The 19,056-nt window shown below is 45.4% G+C and overlaps 1 protein-coding gene across 1 annotated transcript in view; it reads left to right on the top strand.

Moving 5' to 3' along the window:
- Positions 1-12,270, top strand: part of VWA3B (von Willebrand factor A domain containing 3B) — a 249,346-nt gene extending 237,076 nt beyond the window's left edge. The window contains exons 25-26 of the mRNA XM_062208881.1: positions 3,099-3,199; positions 12,024-12,270. Coding sequence (XP_062064865.1) covers positions 3,099-3,199; positions 12,024-12,270 — 348 coding nt within the window. The remainder of the gene's footprint in view (positions 1-3,098; positions 3,200-12,023) is intronic.
- Positions 12,271-19,056: the final 6,786 nt, after the last annotated feature.

Below are 19,056 nucleotides of genomic sequence, written 5' to 3' on the forward strand. Positions count from 1 at the left end.
GTCAAGAGCCTATGTTTTCTATTGGGCCACTGTCTTTTTATTCATTGGGGAAGGTCCTGTGTGCCTCCTGAATGGTAATTCTTGGTAATATATAGTCAGTACTTTTTTAAAAACATTTATTTATTTGAAAGAGAGAGAGAGAGCGAGCTTTCCCATCTGCTGGTTTACTTCCCAAATGGCCACAATGGCTAGACCTGAGCCGGGCCAAAGCCAGGGCCTGTATCTCATCTGGGCCTCCCATGTGGGTGCCAGGGCCCAAGTATTTGGGCCATATTCTACTGCTATCCCAGGAACATTAATAGGAAGCTGGATCAGAAGCAGAGCAGCCAGGACCCCAAGTGATACTAATGCAGGATGCTGGTGTCGCAGGTGGCAGCTTAAACTGCTGTACACGATGCTGGCCATGCCACTATTCTTTTCCTGGTCTGTTGCCAGTCTTTTAATTTAGAATCTTTATCAGCAGAGAATTTTAAAATGGCCAAATTTATCCATCTTCTCCCTTATGAATTGCCCTCTGTGGTATTTGGCTTAAGAAATCCTTCATTTCTTATTTCTCTAGAAATTTCTTCTAAAAGTTTTAGAAAAAAATCTTCAGTTTACAGATCTCATGATGTCATTTGTTTGATGTGCTCCCCAACCAACATGCATACCCACACACATACACACACACACACACACTTCTTGTTACCCTCAAGGAGAATCCCAGCATGGCTCCCACATGGCCCCAACATGGCCCTAGCCTGACCCATGAACTTGACTCCCAGCCAAGAGAAAATCCCATTGCGCAGTGGACTTTCCAAGCCCCAGGGATTTCCCTCTTTCTGGACTAACCTCTCCATCTCCTTTCCATAGGAAACTCCTGTCACCCTATAGACTCCACCTGAGTGTGGCTTGCTGCTAGGCCCTAGCAGGTTCTCCTGCATACTCTAATGCTCTCTTCCACATTAACCACAACTCTTCTTCCCACACCAGTGTCTTCTCTTCTTTCCCACCAATCTCAACTCTTCTTCACCACCCAATGTCAAATCTCTTCCTCACCAATCTCAGCCTTTAAGGGCACGAGGACCCTGTCTTAGTCATCTTTGCCTCTCCCTCCCACCCCAGCATAGCCTCTGATGAAGAGAAACTTCTCATAATTTTTGAAAATTATTGAATGAATGACATTTCTAATGGAAACTAACTCTGGTTGGACCACTTAAAAACCTGGTAAACATCCCGGCAAGTAGAATAGGTTGGTAAGCAGAAAGCAAAAGAACAGTGGCTTTAAAGCCCTTACTCTGTGCTGCAGGTGCAAGCCTGAGCACTTTGCAGGGGGTGAAACTGAATCTGCAGGATACTGTGAGAAAGGGACTGTTATCCCCATTTTCAGACAAAGAAATTGAGGCAGACAGGTTACATCATGCACCTGCAAGCAGTTAGGCAGGCATTGGAAATCAGGCAACCTGGCTCCCTGGCCTGCGTTCTAAATCACTGTGCCAACTGCTAATCTAAAGAATTAAAATATCTAGTACAATTTTTTTTATTATTATGTATTTGAAAGTTAGAGGGACAGAGGTAGAGAGAGGGAAGGAAACAGATTTCCTGTCCACCAGTTCCTGTAGTAGCTGAGACTGGGCCAGGCTGAAGCCAAGAACTAGGAACTCAGTTCAGTTCTCCCATGTGGGTGGCAGGAATCTTAACTACTTGAGCCATCATCTGGGGCACCCCAGGAAGCTGGAATCAGGAGCAGGACCAGAACTAAAACCCAGGCACTCCGCAATGGGGTGTGGACATCCCAAATAACATCTTAACCATTACGCCAAATGTTCACCCAAAATATCCAACACATTCTTGACTGTAGCATGAGGTGTTTCCATCAGGGACAGGGCCATGAGAGATGAATTTTAGGGATAAGGAAAAGGATGAGGATCATGAGATGCCGGGGCCACAGCAGCAGCATATCCAATCTGACAGAACAAGAGGAGAAAGGGGCATCTTCCCATCAACCCAGGAAAAATCCATTAAAGAAATAGGAGCTTCGGGGCCGGTGCTGTGGCGCAGCGAGTTAATGCCCTGGCCTGCAGTGCCGGCATCCCATATGGATGCCAGTTCTAGTCTCGGCTGCTCCTCTTCCGATCCAGCTCTCTGCTATGGCCTGGGAAAGCAGTAGAAGATGGACCAAGTGCTTGGGCCCCTGCACCCATGTGGGAGACCTAGAAGAAGCTCCTGGCTCCTGTCTTTGGATTGGCACAGCTCCAGCCATTGCAGCCAATTGGGGAGTGAACCAGCAGATGGAAGACCTCTCTCTCTCTCTCCCTCTCTCTCTCTCTCCCTCTCTCTCTCTCTCTCTCTCTCTCTCCTCCTCCTCCTCCCTCCCTCCCTGTGTGTGTGTGTGTAACTCTGACTTTCAAATAAATAAATAAGTCTTTAAAAAAAAAAAAAGAAAGAAATAGGAACTTCCTGGAGCTGTCTGGGTATATGCAAAGAAGCATTCTAGAAGAACAGAATGTGGGGGAGTATTGCTGGCAGTCGGCACTGCTATGAGATACATACTATGCCAGGGAGAAGCAAACCAAGGGACATTTGAAGAGATGTCCTCACGTAAGCCTCAGGACGCAGGCAGCGATGAGACAACTGGCCCAAGATTCCCGAGGAAAATCCCCAGAGACAGAGAAGGATCTTGGAATTGACACACGGGGCAGAGGATGGGGGGCTGGAGGCAGAGCGGCATGGCCAGGGGCATGGGGACACTGGAAACAGTTCTTAGAGACCCCATGAGGCTGAAGATAGGATAGTTAGCAAAAGGGTTATGGTTACAGGTCTTAAGGCAAGGGATAGCTGAAATAGAAAGGAAGGTGACCCTGGGAAGGGCCGTGTGTGCGTCTCAGGTAGACAAGCTTGGCAATTGACTCAGAATATGGAGAAATGACAGGCCTCGGTAATAACTTTCATTCAGCAAGTAATTACCAAGCGAGGCTCTAAATTTAAACTGCTCTCTCAGGTGTCACCCTGATAGGATAATGACCAGGCACTGTTACAATGAGTTAAGTTAGAATAATATTGTCTTTGAATGGTGGACATTTCTGATTTAAACTGAGAGAACTCTTTTGACATTACAGGAATTTTGCCCTCGGAGTGCACTTATTAAGATCAGCCAAAACAAGTATGCTCTCTCTTGCTCTCATATAAAGTCGCCCCCAATCCAGGAGGATCCAAATGTGTGAGTATGCCTAACTGTGTTCTCAAATAATAATTTATGTCTTTGAACCTTAAAGCATCTGTTGCTGGGTTGAGATTCAAGACATCTAAATTCTAGGGGCGAAAAGCAGAGGTGAACAACTTCCTACTTAAAATGTAGTTCTATGATCATTATCCCTTCAAGGTCACACATTTATCTGCTGTTCATTCCTTCTTCTGGTTCTGATCTAACATCTAACATTATTTTCCAGACTTCAAATAAGCATTCGGTCCTGAGTTGAATGTGCAGGAATTGGTCAAGGCCTTCTACTAGGGATTCAGCCCTAATGGTTAAGACACTGCGGCCCACAACAGAGTGCCTAGGTTCAAAACCTGGCTCCTGCTTCTGACTCCAGCTTCCTGCTAATGCAGACCCTGGAAGGTAGCAGGGAATGGCTCAAATACGTGGGTCTCTACCCATGGGGGAGGCCTAGATTTGGTTCCCAACTCCCAGCCAGCCATGAGTCCAGCCCTAGCTGTTGTGGGCATTTAGGGGCTGAGCCAATAGATTGGGGAGCTCTCTCTATCTCTCCTTCTCCTTCTCTCCTTCTCTCTTAGCCTGTCAAATTAAAAAAAAAAAAAAAGCAGTAATTTTGGGGCAAGAGCTGTGGCATAGTAAGTTAAGCCTCTGCCTACAGTGCTAGCATCCCATATGGGCACAGGTTCATGTCCTGGCTGCTCCACTTCCAAAAAAAAAAAAAGTATTTTTTTTTAATAACTAAGGATTCAGGTCCCTCTAATTGAATTTCAATTGGGAGCAAGAACCTATCTGCCTCCCCCTTCTTGGAAGTGGGAAGAAAGGTGCTAGCCCTGGCTTGTTCAGGTAAGTGAATGGGTGGTTACATCCGGGGTCTGTAGTGAGGTGAATGAATTTTCCTCTGAGGCAGTAGGATTGCTACGAGATGTGAATGTGAATTAAAGCCAAGTTATAGGAAAGAGCTGAGGCCTAAGGAGTGTGCAGAAACCCAAGTCCACCATGGGCATCAGAGTTGGAGTCATACAGCCATGACCTTGGAGTCAAGGGTATACAAAAAGAGGTGAGGATGGATTTTTGAGCAAGGGTTGGGGAAATGGGCCCAGGAAATACCCTCCAATTTCACCTAGAAGTTGTGGGTTATCTTTGGGAGCCAGCTTTCTGTTAACTGAGCGTCTAGCTGAGAAATCAGAGCAGAAGTTGATCGAACCAGTCTAACTGAGCATATGAACCCAGAAACAGCCCATCAGTTGTCTGTGCTGGCTGTTCCACAAGCTGAGCTTGGCTACAGGTTTTGTACTGACTTACAGGGTGGGTACAGGCATTGAATCAGGTTTACACAATACAGGTTTGTGTGTGGTTAGCAATCGCATTGAAAATCAAAGAATACCTCGTTGAAAAATCAAAGAACACTAACAGATTTGATTACTGATGAAGGAGGTACTCCTGCACTCATTCCCACAAGGGGATGCACTGTTAGTGCAGGGCCCACTCGGGACCTTCCCCGTGACTGAACCAATGAGCTCTGCCCATTGTTGTGTTTAACACTGCCAGTCACTCCCTCCTTCCGTAACCTGCTCCTCTTGAGTTGTACCATGGGCTTTCTCCCTGCCCAATTCTGTGCACACTCTTTGCTTCCATGACTCTGCACAAAAGACCCAGACTATTCTGTGCTGTTACATCAACATCATGCACTCTGCAGGAAGGGGGGCTGCAATGGGTTTTTGAGAGCTCCTAAGGTGGCTATAAGGTGCAGCCATGGTGGAAAGGACCCTGTGAAACTCAGACATGGCTTCACAGGCAGCCCCACCCTCAGTTGTATGCCCCTAGGGAGGTTCCTTATCATCTTTGAGTTCAAGATTAGAGTGGTGTGAGGGTTGAGAGTGATCATTGCTGTGCCTAGCATAAGGCAGGTGTTTCACACATGGCTGGGATTATATTTTCAACAGCTCACTGGATATTTCCACCTGAGTCTTCAAAATCTCAAATTTAGCACATCTAAAATTGAAATCAAAGCTTCCCACAAATCTGTTCCCATCTCAGACTTCCCTTTCCCCCCTACCAGTCACAGAGTCGTCCAAGCAGAAATCTGCCATAATTTTCACTTCTTGTCCTCCACCACCATCACACCCCACTGGTCTCCAAGTTAGGTGGACCTCAACTTGCAAATGTTTCTCAGCTCTGTCCTACCCTGCTGTTCAAGGTCAGGAGCTCTCAATCCCCCCAACCATGTTCCACTGGAATCCTAGGCACTCCCCATAATCTGCCTCACATGCAAATCTGCTCTTGCCCATCCTTCACGTTAAAAATCCAAGGTGAGGCCGGCGCCGTGGCTCAACAGGCTAATCTTCCGCCTAGTGGTGCCGGCACACCGGGTTCTAGTCCCAGTTGGGGTGCCGGATTCTGTCCCGGTTGCCCCTCTTCCAGGCCAGCTCTCTGCTGTGGCCTGGGAGTGCAGTGGAGGATGGCCCAAGTGCTTGGGCCCTGCACCTGCATGGGAGACCAGGAGAAGCACCTGGCTCCTGGCTTTGGAACAGCGCGCTGTGCTGGCCGCAGCACGCCGGCCATGGCGGCCATTGGAGGGTGAACCAACGGCAAAGGAAGACCTTTCTCTCTGTCTCTCTCTCTCTCTCTCTGTCTCTCTCTCTCTCTCACTGTCCACTCTGCCTGTCAAAAAAAAAAAAAAATCCAAGGTGAATGTTTGGCCTAGTGGTTAAGATGTGGGTTAAGATACCTGTGTCCCTCGTCCTCCATCAGAATGTCTGGGTTTCATTCCTGCTCCAGTTGCTGACTCCAGCTTCCTGCCATTGCGCACCCTGGGAGGCAGCAGGGATGGCTCAGGTAGTTGGATGCCAGCTTGCACTGCATTCATAGCTCTTGGCTTCAGCCCAGCCCAGTCCTGGCCATTGTGGACATTTGGGGAGAGAACCAGTGGATGGAAGTGCTCACTTGCTCTCTTTCTTTCTCTCTGCCTCTCAAATAAGTCAATCCTTCAGATCCACCCCTATGTCCCTTCTTATCAGCCTCTTGGTGGCTGACCCAGGCCTTCCTTCCTATCCTTGCTTGTCCCTAGATACCCAGTGCCCTCTGCACGCTAACCACATTAAAATACTTGTAAGTTTTCCCCACCCAGTACTATACTTTTCACTATGCAAAGACTAAGTATTCTCTCCATGGAATGCCATCCCTTGCCATTGTCACCTGGGGAACTTCAAGATAGAAGTCAAGTTTTTCCCCACTATGCCATGTCCCAGCACCCAACATTCCCACATAGTGGGGTGATCCCTGTGCATCCTGTAGAGGTTTCATCAAAGGAAATTTCACTGGATTGGACTTTGGTCTTGGTCCATTTTCAGATGCTATAACAAAGTATGTGAAGCTGAGTACTTTATAAAGATGTTTATTTATCTCACAGTTTTGGAGACTGAAAGTTCAAGGTCAGGTGGCCCCTTGAGTTCAGCCTCTGGTGGTGAGGGCCCTCTTGGTCACACAACATAAGTAGATGGCATCTTGCAGGAGTATGTGTGACAGGAAGCCAGAGGATGGGGAAAAGTCTTGCACTTTTTATAACAACTCCCTCTCAACAGAATTCACTCCACAAGGCCAGCACTGATAGTCCCCTCAGAGGGTGGTGCTCCCAGTGACCTCATCACCTTGCACTGGGCCTCTCATCTTCAAGGTTCCAGCACTTCTCAAATCACCACACTGAGGACCAAAACTCCAGTACATGAACCTGTAGGGGTCAAACCATACCCATGGTATAGTTGACCATGGAGGCACAAGTCCTTGAAGAAAGGGGTCAAGTTCTATCTACCCCCTGAATCCCCGGTTGCCAGATTCAGCTCACAGGATGGACTCAATCAATACTGAAGAACAAATGAATGAAGAAGTAAATGGGAGTGCATGCCCAGTGGTGCTCCTTGAGGGGCATGCCACTCCACAGAGAGTCTTCGTTTAGGTGTAGCTAGAAAACATATGCTACAATCCTCTCGATAAATATATTTCACTGAATATTATAGCACATTTTGTCCATCTCAAAATTCTGCTCAAACAACATGATATCCAAATTATAGTACTTAACAGAATATGAATGGACATGTCAAGATACTGCCCATTTTCACTACACTCAACTTTATCAATCATTCTTTTAGAATTAAAATTCAGTTCTTTCTACATTGATAAAATCCTTTTGTGGTTTATCATCTTCCCCTGGCTTTTCTGAAAGCTCTTAGGTACTAATTATCTCTCTCACTTCTAGGGCTTCACAGAGCGAACATATCCACTCAGTCCCTCATCTCCTCCTTGTAATTTCCACTGGCTTTTGCTCTAGTTGCCCTCTCTGGGAGCAAGAAACTGAGTTTAATTCTCCCAAGCAGAGGTCACGTTCAACCCAGTACCTTCAGAGCTTAATCTGTCTCTGTTTCTGAGCTGAGCACGGAGATAAAGGTATGGGTCTTATATTGTATCTATGTTGAGAGCTCCCTCTGGCAGGTCCTTTAATCAGGAGCTCGCTCTACTTGCTCTATAAATAGTCCATCTCCCTTTGGTTGCTCTTTAGTAAGTCTTCATGCCACTATAGCAGATGAGACTATTTTTTTAAACCTACTGCTTTTTCATGGGCTATTAAAGAAATGTACCAAAGATTACATCTCCAACAGGATATAATTTGACTAAATTGAATTTTAAAATCTTGAGTCCACTATAACCATCCATTTGGGGTGGTCAGACAAGGAGTACCTGACCTCAGACAGTTGGGTGAACCAAGATACTCAGCATCCATCTCTCCATCCTTTGCCTCTCCTCTCTTTCTTTCTCCCAGGGAGCCTTCAGCTGTGGTTAACTGAATGTATTTCCTGCAAGTCCAGCCTCTGGTTTGTAACTGAGGATGGTGCACAATGAAAAATGGGAAGAAAAGTATTGTGTTGGGGGTAGGAGGAAGGCATATTCAATATTGATTTAATGTGGCAAAGATGATGTAGATTTACATTTTCAACTCAAAATTTATCCCTAAATGATTCTTGAAGACCATGCAACCTACATTATCCATATTGCTCAATCGCAAAGGCCTAAGTCTTCAAGGAGAGCATTTGGCATCCCCATATTTGCAGCGAGACATGGATGAAGCTGTGCCAATTTCCTCTTTGCTTGCCAGTGTGATCACTGCATTCTCTGACACACCACATCTGGGTGGTGGGTCTTCTGAGAGTGGGTCTCTGCAGAAGTAATTGATTGTTCTTCTTCCCCTCCTCCCCTTCCCTTGAGTAGACCCTGAGCTTTCTTCTACATTCCATGACACCAGAGAGATCTTGTCCAACTGGAAATACTTCCTTACTTGTCTATAACTTTTGCCATGTAGAGAACACACATGTAGTTTCCCTGTGTAGCCTCAATAGCTCCAAGAAACGAGTGGAATGGGAGCAACTTCCCCCATTTTGCATCCTGTCTTCATTGGGGAGGGTGACTCATAGACCAAGCTCATTCTCGCTGCCTTTCCTGGGGTCCTGTTCATATTGGAGACCTGTGGCCCCCGCTCTGCTGCAGAAGAGGGCAGAGGTGGGTTTGATGCTCTGGCTCTTGGTTTTCTCCAGTGAAGGGAAGCACCTCTGCCAGTATCCCTCAACTATCTACAGGCTAGGGGCTCTGGCAGACACACCTGCCAGAGATGTAACTGACCGTGTGACTGGCCAGAAATCCCTCCAACAGAGCTAAACTGCTTCCTCCTATCAGTCCTGGCAGAGCCAGGCTTGGGCAAATTACTTCCATCTTCCTTAAGAAGAAGCTCCTTAGAGTAAATGTGATTTCTTTTTAAAAAGGGATTGCATTTCAAATGTGACCTCAGGAAAGACAAATAGCACTAATAATTTTCTCTGTGCTCCAGAAAATTCTCAGGGTACCTGAAGGAAGTTATTGAGTACTGAGATCCTGCAGGCAAGTAACACTCTTCCCTTGTTGTTTGATTGTCCTTATGTGATCTTGGGGACGTGGCCATGTTTGAGTCTGCAGTGGGGAGACCCAGGGCTCAGCTGTGGCTTTTCTGTGTCTACAGTTAGTTCTCCAGTTCCTATTCCACAAACTGCTGCCTTTTGAAGAGTTTTGTAACTTGCCATGAAGCTGCTGGATTTAGGAGTGCGTCCCAATGGAAACTTCGGTATTATTTGGCGCTCCTCCCTCGCTCCATGTAGGGTGCTTCACATTGTCTTCCATCAGCAGTGAAATTAGTCATTGATTGAAGCTTCAAGATTCAGCACTGCCTCTAACATGACATTACATGGATCACTTCCCTGAATCTCACCTGGTCGGTCATCCCCGACAATGTCTCCCTTCCAGCGAGATGTGCATTTGGAATCATTAAGCCTCTCTGTCATTCACACCCTGTGTCCTTTCTGGTCAGCTTAGGAGCCCCATTTCTCCTGCTGGAGCAAAGCCCTGAGAATAAGGAGTTCAGCGATAAACTCTGTCTCCAAGTGACCTGTGTTACTCACAAGGACAGATGCCCTGGGCTGCTTTCAGAAGCATACTGCACTGCCATAGCACTTGGGACAGAGGAGCCACAGGGTCAGAGTGATTCACTGAACTCCAGGGCCAGGGGTAGCAATTTGGGCAGCAGCAGCCTTTTCTTACCACTCTCTTCCTTTTCTGCCTCTTCAACTGTTAAGACTCAGAAGCCTTTGGTGCCTACATCATATGTACTTATGTTCTGTACGTCCTAAGACAGCTGGGCTGACAGACACATACTTAGGACAGAAGACATGAGATCCCAGACAACCAGCAGGATTCTGGGCAAGCTAATGATGTTTGATGAATTAAATGTGTTTGGGCCCCGGGAGAGCTTGGAGGTGGGTGCCCAGCCTCTCCTGAAAAGTCAATGAAGGTAGAGTACCCGGCTCTACCTCCCCACCCCCACAAACACATACACATCGTTGGCCTACTTACCATATGATTCAACCAAATCTGTAGCCTAAAGTAATTAGCAGGGCACGTGACTCAACATTGTTTTGGTGTGAGGCTGAGCAAAAGAAAGCCATGTAGTAGGTCCTTTCCAGGCAAACTCATGGGGAAAGTCTGTTGGCTGGAAGTCAAAATCATGGCAGCCCTTCCCCTGCCCATAGAGTGGGTTTGGGCCAAGCAGCAGAGTGAGGTGCATGGAGGAAAGAGTGGGTGAGAGCCTTCACATCAGTTTTATACCTACCCCACCCTTCTTTGTGAAATACCTTGAACTTGGTCAACATCGGTCATTTTGGAGAGTGGAACATGGTGACCAAGCGTCATCTGCTTGGTAGACTGATAGACTCTTCCATGATCAAAACCCCTGCTTGCTCTTTCCTCAAATCATAACAACTCATACTGTTTTATTCTTATTCCAAAAGTAAGACATAATTAATATAATTTATAAATTGAAAACCAGTGGGAAAAATGCACAGACCATCCATAGTCCCACATTTCAAAAGTAGTCACCATTTATATTTGGGTACATAGCATTCTATAGTGTTTCTCTGCTGCATTGGTTCTTCCCTCTTGTTTTTTAAAGATTTGTTTATTTGAAAGAGCCACAGAGAGACTAAGAGACAGAGAGAGAGAGAGCAAGAGGAGAGTGAGCTGCATTCCATCCAATGGTTTACTCCCCAAATGGCTGCATTGGCTGGGGCTGATCCTGGCCCAGGCTGAAGCTATGAACCAGGAACTCCATCCAGGTCTCCTGTGTAGGTAGCAGGGGCCCAGGTACTTGGGCCATCGCCTGCTGCTTCTGATGGTGCACATTAGCAAGAAGCTAGATCAGAAGCAGAGGAGCCAGGACTCCTAACTAGACACTCTGATATGGGATGCCCATATCCCAACCAGCAGCTTAACCTGGCACACCACAGTGCTGTTACCTACTATATTGATCCTTATTTTTTCTTGTAATAAAAAGTCCTTGTTTCACCTTATCATGTATGGTAGTTGCAAAAAATTTTTTTGAATGTGGAGAAAGTGACAGTTCTAGTCTTGGAATCCATTTCCCAGACACAGCCATTAACCATTTGATGCCATGGTTTCCAGTCATCCTTATGTATTCCCAACCTTGAAAACAAAACTGAGAATGTAATATCCATCATGTTTTATAACTTCTTTCCTACTTAGTATGTTGTCTGGGTCTTTCCATGACAATGACACCTCTTGTCCATTGTTGCCTGCCTAGGATTCCATTGTTCATGTGGTCCATAACTTATGATACCACCCCCCTGCTGGGGGGGTGGGGCGGTGTCTCTCTTATTCCTTCTGGGTTCTTCCAAGATCTCCCTCCTGGTGTTCTTCAGACAGGTACATAGATAGGCTCGTCCTCGCCTTGTATATACCTGAAAAACTCTCTGCTTCCTGCTCTGAATCCTTGTTACTCTTCCTTCTGAGAGGTTATAGTTCATAGATGAGATTGCAATCAACTAATACGTGGGACAAAGAGGAAAGCCTGTGAGAAGTAACTAGAATGTGGTAGATAAGGTCTGTGATTTCACAGAGCAGGAGCGCTGAGTGACGTGTCATTTCATGATGTCTCTGGGAACTTGGTATCACCGAACTTAAGGAAGGTACTGCAGAAGTTTTGTGGAATTAAAAGATAAGAGTTTGGGACAAGTGTTTGGACCTTGCAGTTAAGATGCCAGCATCCCATATCATAAAGATTTCCCATCCTGGAATATTGGGCCCCCGGGCGAAACAATGGACCAAGAGCTGAGAAAATGCCTGTGGAGCTGGCTTGGACATTGCTATAGACAGAGCAGCTGTCAACACCAGGATACTCATCTCTCTCTCTCTCTCTCTGTCTCTCTCTCTCTCTTTCTCTCTCTCTCTCTTTCTCCAGGGAGGATGTAGAAGCAAGCAACTACAGTTTCCCACTCTGGCCACTGAAAGAAGTTGACACTGGAGCTTTGAAAGAGCCGAAACAGGAGAACTCTAGAAAGAAGAAGAAGAAACCCATCAAGAGGCCGCCTCTCCAGGAGATGGTACCTTCAGACTCGGACGACTCTTCCCGTGGCACCAGGTCCCAAGAGTCCCCCCGCCAAGACGTGCCCCAAGCCCAGGGTGTGGGGAGGGACGACACTGTGTAATCTCCAACATGCCCTGAGATCTCTTTCAAAATAATGCATGTGAGATCATTCCCCAGTTTCCAGGCCAGCATAGGGCCCGGCACAGCAAGAATACCAACTCCCTTAAGTAATGCTGAAACCCACTTCTCCAGAGAAAGCCCTGGGCCAGAGGTGTAGGCGTCAGCCAGCCGTACCATCGCTGCCGCACCACTGCCTCCAGCTGCCCCTCCCCTTCCTCCTGGGGCCGCCCACAGCAGCAAAGGCTGAGGACCATCGCTGGGAAACCTTAAATGCAGCTATGTTTAAGAAAGCCAGAGCTCCTGCAGGGCTGCCCAGGCCTCACCCGGTGACACTGGGCCCTCTGCTGAGGTAAGGCCGCCCTGCATCCCACCCGTGCCCTCCTGTGTCTAGCACAGGCCCCTCACCCTCAGCACCCCCAACCTGGCTCACCTACCTACTGGAGCCTGTTGCTTCTTGCTTTTCCTGACCATTTGGTATCTTGTGTTTGGCCTTGGCCTCCCAGAACAGCACTCAGTCTTCTGGCAGAGCGTCCACACCCAGAGGTTTTAACCTGCCAAGTTACTGTCATAGGCTTTTAAATGTTTGTGGAAGTCAGCAAGGCCAGGATCCAAGCCTGCAGCCTTGTTTTAAATTGGTGGCCCCATGTGAAGTAGGTATTTTGTCACCCTTTGAGAGGACTGGAATTAAGAACTGGTAACTTCTCTCAGAGCTACAAGACTGAGCATTCCCTGTTTGATGGTTTTCTGGGTTTTTTAAAATTGAGCCCTCCCTAATTATTTTGTCTGTAGTCTGTTGTAGGTACCTCTAATTGAGCGTGGAACAGAATAAAAACTCTTACATTGGAAACCTTTCAAAACTCCTAGATAGTTCATTACTGTTATCTTAGAACTCATTTTAGCAATGACATGGAAAAGGATTTGGTTCTGCTCACTGGTTTCCAAAATGAAATAGCTCTCCAGTATTCCCTTTTTCTGGTTGGTAATAACCCTGAGGCTAGGTAACAATAGACTACAGATTATTAATAAGAAAAGTATTGGACAAGGCAGGGTTCTGATGCTCTCAAAATCTACAATCTAGTTAAAAGTAGAGGCCACTTTCCTGAAAGCTAGGGGTCACCAGGCTATGGTGAAGAAATTAAAGAAGGAATCGACTTCTAAAAACATTAAAGAATAATGGATATCAGGTCAGCATCGGGCTAAAATAGTAATGGAGTGAGGAAGGGATTGAGGAGTGAGGAGGTGATCCACATCAAGGCAGGGATGGGATGTGGGGAGGCATGCTGCCCCCCACAATTCAGAGGTTTGCTCCCAGAAGGAAGGCAGAGGGCCTGAAATGGACATAGTGGAGGTGCTGGAGTATGTAGGAAACCATTCATCCAGCCTTAGTCGTATAAGCTCGCAGGCACTCTTTCAATTATACGACAAGCAACTGAGAGGTGACAAATGTGCCAGGCCCCAGCGAGATGCCATCAGATGCTACCTCCTCTGTATGTTCCATCTCTTCCTTCATCTCACTTTCTTATTGGTCTAATCGCTGTTGGCGGGGGGTGGTATGCAGAGATAAAGAACTCTAGGGCAAACAGACCAGGTATTGGTATTACCTCATGGTGCGCGATGTGTTTGATGCCTCATTCAATGTGATGGGGAAAATCACAATAAAAACAGAGTGCTTCCACTTCCAGCCAATATGGAATAACAGGAACTAGATTTATATCCCCAGCCCCAAACAACCACAACACCTGATCAAATGCATGGAACAACCGTTTCCACAGTATTGGCCATCAAGCTGTAAAGGAAGGTGATCATAGAGAAACAAATGAGGTGAGTCCCATGAAGGCCCCCTTGACTTTCTGGAGACAGTTTCCAGGCTATAGCATAGCAGGGGAGGGAGAGAAAACCCATCCGGAGCCTGGAGCCCTCTGCAGGTGAGAAGATGGTCCCGGGATTCTGAGGAGACCAAGGCAGTGGAGCTCACAGGGTGGAGTGCCAGAGAGCAGGGTGCTCTGGAGACCCATCCAGAGGCTCCTTGGAGTCTTCAGCACAGTACTGATCAGTGCCTGGCTGTCAGAAAAGCACTCAAGGCTGGGGAAAGGACCACACAAAAAGAGGAGCAACTTCTGCTGTTCACACAGGACTGGGATGATTTCTGTTTCCTCCACAATAGAAAATTTCATTATTGAAGGGGCATCAGGTTAAGTACTCAGAAGGGATTGGCCTCAAGTAGAGAAAACTTGACCTTAGACAAAAAGTTTTTCTGGTCTACCTAACAAAGCTTAAAAACAAGACCTGGATGGATCGAACTGTTTCCAAATAACTGTGTCCCAGAACAAAGCTCAAGAATATTTATAAGATATGAAAATAGTTACCATGCAACAAGGTAAAATCTACAACGTCTGGCATCCAACCAAAGATTACCAGGCATGCAAAGAAGCAAGAAAAAACAATCCATAATGAAGAGAAAAATCAATTGAAATTAATTTTTAAAATTATACATAGTACCATAAATGACAACTATTTTCTATATATAGAAAATATATATACATGGAAAAGTATAGTACCAGAAATTACAACTATTTTCTATATATAGAAAATAATTGACTTTATAGAGTAATGGCTATAGCATGTGAATTTTTATCAGTCCCTGAATATGCACCTGTATGCATTTCTCGGGTGATTTGTGTGTTTGACTTTATTTCTTAACTGAATGAATTTGCACATAATAAAAGGGACTCAATCTAAAAAAGAAAAAGAAAGACAATATTTTCAGGGGTCATTTCTATAGTTTGCTAAGAAAAAGAATAAGATAATAATGGCTTTGTATCCAGATGTTATGGCTACCGTATGTAATTAGCCTGAATCACAAGCCAGGGGCAGAAGCATTGGGATAGAGTTATTGAAGTCATGTGGAATGGGTATAGGATGAGTGCCTGAAAGAGAGACATGCTCTCCAGAAGAATGGGAACAGATGTCCACACAGAGCCTGCATGACCAACTGAGTAGTATAAAAGAGATCTATGCAGCAAACGCCAGTCACCTACATGACCTCTAAGTTCACATTCAACCCCAGAAATCTATGACTCAATGACTCTGAGCAGCCCCACATAGATGAAAAATATGTCCTTGTAAAAGGTGGGACATAGCCAACAGAATTAGACAAGATAAACTAATTGGGGAAACAAGAACCAGAAAAGAAGAAGTAATATTATATTTGCACACGATAGAGTGTACCTGAAGAACCTAACTCCAAAAAACACTTATCCAAACAATAAAAGAATAAAGGGAGATTGAAGATTTAAGTTTAATATGCAGAAACAAATGCACAAAAATCATGACCAATTTAGAAGACATATTGATAGAGAAAATTTAATTTACCTTATCCACAGAAAAATGAAATATAGTTGCTTCTCACCCGTGGTAGTTATGTTCGCAAAGCTGTCTCTAATGGCGAGTATTGAACCATTATCTCTAGGGGAAATATAAAGTTAGGTTCCTACAAGCTTCTGGCCATGACAGTGTCATCAGCCAATCAATACATCATCTTGTCTTCAGTGTGCTTCTGTTTAAAGACGTCTTATTTAATATATTTTGTTGATTCATTAACATCCTCATGTCCAACATACTATAAGCCTGAACAAAGCTTACCTAACACAAATAATTTCTCCAAATTGCCTTTCTTAGCCTTCTTGAGTTTAAGAGCACTAAACAGCACTTCAGCACCACACTTGCAGGCCATTTTAAATAATGAAATCACCAACAATAGGCACAAGCATGTAGCCATGGCATTATATATGAAGGTCCTTCAAAAATTTTATGGAAATGGAATAAAACGATTTATTTTGGTGCAAAAAATCTTTGAAATTCAGGCCAGCAGCTTCTTCCAGATCTCCCACGCGGGTACAGGGGCCCAAGGACTTGGGCCATCTTCTCCTGCTTTCCCAGGCCACAGCAGAGAGCTGGATTGGAAGTGGAGCAGCCGGGACTAGAATCAGCACCCATATGGGAGGCCAGTGCTTCAAGCCAGGGCGTTAACCTGCTGCGCCACAGTGCTGGCCCCAAGGCATAGTTTTTTAATAATATGCATTTTCCATGTATATTTTGAAGACCCTTTACATGCATGGATTTCAAAATCAATTTCTCCTTGGCTCTTATTTTCTGCAAACTTTCTGAAGAACCCCAGTGTATTAAGAAAAGGACACGGTTATAGTAGAGGAGCTAAGACAGGAGGGCAGCCAGGTAACAGATTTCTCACAGCTTTCAGCATGCGCCCATCTGTAAAAGGCCTTGAGCATTGATTTGGGGGCTTTGAATAAACTTTAACAAGCAGGTGAATTCACATGTACGGGATCCGTGGATAATGAGAATGGACTGTACCTAGGATAAACTTAACAAGAAGTGTACAAAAACAATCTGTGGAAGACTCTAAGGCAGTCCTGAAAGACACAGAACAGCTGTGAACACTCCTTCCTTTAGACAGCATAACTCAGCATCATGAAGATGATTGTTCTCCCCAAGTCTGTCGATTAGCGCCACACAATCCTAATAAAAACAACAGTAAATGTTTTATGAGGCTTGAAAAGTTGATAGTTAATCTCATATGGAAAAATAAACATGTGCAAGTAAGCTAAGAAAATATTGCAAGGTAAAAACCACAAGGAGGAGCTTATGCTAACACGGTAAAACACTGTACTACCTTTATGCTTAAAATAGTGTCATAACAGCACAAGAAAAGATAAACGATGGATAGACTAAAATGCAGTCCAGAAAAAGACATAATTCTATAATATATGGAATGGAAGTTTACTGTATTATAAAGTTGACATCTCAAGTCACCGGAGCTTTGTAATAACTGATGCTGGATCAACTAGTGGCTACTAGAAGCACTAAAATTAAATCCATGCCTCAGACCACACCTTCAAGTGGATCCAAGCCCTAAATATAAAAATATACTGTGAAAACAATAAATTCCTCTATAACATAGGTATGGAGAAAGTCTTCCTCACTATGACTCAAAACCCAGATGTAATAAAATGTTGTTAACCTTGGCTGCATAAAAATAGTTTTCAAAAATGCATTATCAGCTGGCACCATGGCTCACTGGGCTAATCCTCTGCCTGTGGCACCAGCACCCCGGGTTCTAGTCCCAGTTGGGGTGCTGGATTCTGTCCCGGTTGCTCCTCTTTCAGTCCAGCTCTCTGCTGTGGCCTGGGAAGGCAGTGGAGGATGGCCCAGGTCCCTGGGCCCTGCACCCGCATGGGAGACCAGGAGGAAGCACCTGGTTCCTGGCTTCGGATCAGCGCAGCACTGGCTGTAGCAGCCATTTGGGGGGTGAACCAATGGAAGGAAGACCTTTCTCTCTCTCTCTCTCTCACTGTCTAACTCTGCCTGTAAAAAAAAAAATGCATTATCAAAAACATCATAAGCGAAATTAAAAGATAAATGACAAACCGGGGAAAAGCATGTAGTGTTTTTCACACAAAGAGCTGATATCCCTCTTTAAAAATCAAGGAAAAAATGACCAAAAATCTGGCAGAAAAATAGGTAAAAGACATGAACCAGGTACAAAGATGTAAGAATAGACCCCAAAGCATGAAAAGTTTAACTTTACTCATGATAAGGGACAAATTAAAGCTACCCCTAAAGAACTTACAGTAATGTGTCAATGTGATTTTAAGACCTGGATCAAAAAATACTTTTAAAATTAACTACAAGCACAATGAAATGCTCAAAAGTAGAGAGAAGTTTACTCTACAAAATTTGAAACTGGAAAAGGTAAAAATTGTGAGTGTGCGGCACTCTGGCCTGAGGGCACTTTTCATGGCTTTGGCAATGAAACACTGCAGCCTGATGAGCTCGTAGTGCCAGAAATAAGAGTGCAGGGCTAGGAAAGGAAGACCCGGAGACCCCAGCGAGTGGCCAGAGCAAGCAGATCCTGGTGTGGTGTGTGTCCTGTTATCACACATTTTATCTTTAAGGGCTGGCTGAGGCAAGATGTGAGTACCACAGGTGGAGGTTTAATCTCGGAATGAAAACTTGTAGTCTTTCTGTCTTGAAAAACCAGAGAACGAGGTTGCAGGAAACTATAGTGGCTGGAAAGTGCAGGGAGATCTCAGCAAAGAGAAATCCGGAGACAGGAAGCCACCGGTTTTGTGGATGACTCTATCACCTTAACCACTCACGCACAGGCAGACTGCGGGAAGATCAACTAAGGCTAGAAGAGCTGAATCGAAATTTCAACTGCAGCTTAAGAGACTGAGCTTTCAGTTTAAGTTCAAAGTCAGTTGTCCACTAAAATAAACATGTCAACTCTTCAGAGGATTGTAACAGAATCCAGAGTCCCTACCACATAGCATTTATAAAATCTGGGATGAAATGTTAGTTACATAGAACCATGAAAATGTGATCCATTTTCAGGAGAAAAGTCAGTGGGACAATTAGGTCTGAGGTGACTCAGATGTTGGATTCTTAGATGGGGACTTTACCAGTATGCTCATTAAGGTAAAGGGAAATATGCTTACAACAAACTATTAAAAATATAAATAACTAGGCCAGCGCCATGGCTTAACAGGCTAATCCTCCGCCTTGTGGCACTGGCACACCGGGTTCTAGTCCCGGTTGGGGCGCCGAATTCTATCCTGGTTGCCCCTCTTCCAGGCCAGCTCTCTGCTGAGGCCCGGGAAGGCAGTGGAGGATGGCCCAAGTCCTTGGGCCCTGTACCTGCGTGGGAGACCAGGAGAAGCGCCTGGCTCCTGGCTTCAGATCAGCACGATGTGCCAGCCGCAGCGGCCAT

This window comes from Lepus europaeus, chromosome 13 (genome assembly GCF_033115175.1).
Source record: "Lepus europaeus isolate LE1 chromosome 13, mLepTim1.pri, whole genome shotgun sequence".
Lineage (NCBI taxonomy): Eukaryota > Metazoa > Chordata > Mammalia > Lagomorpha > Leporidae > Lepus > Lepus europaeus.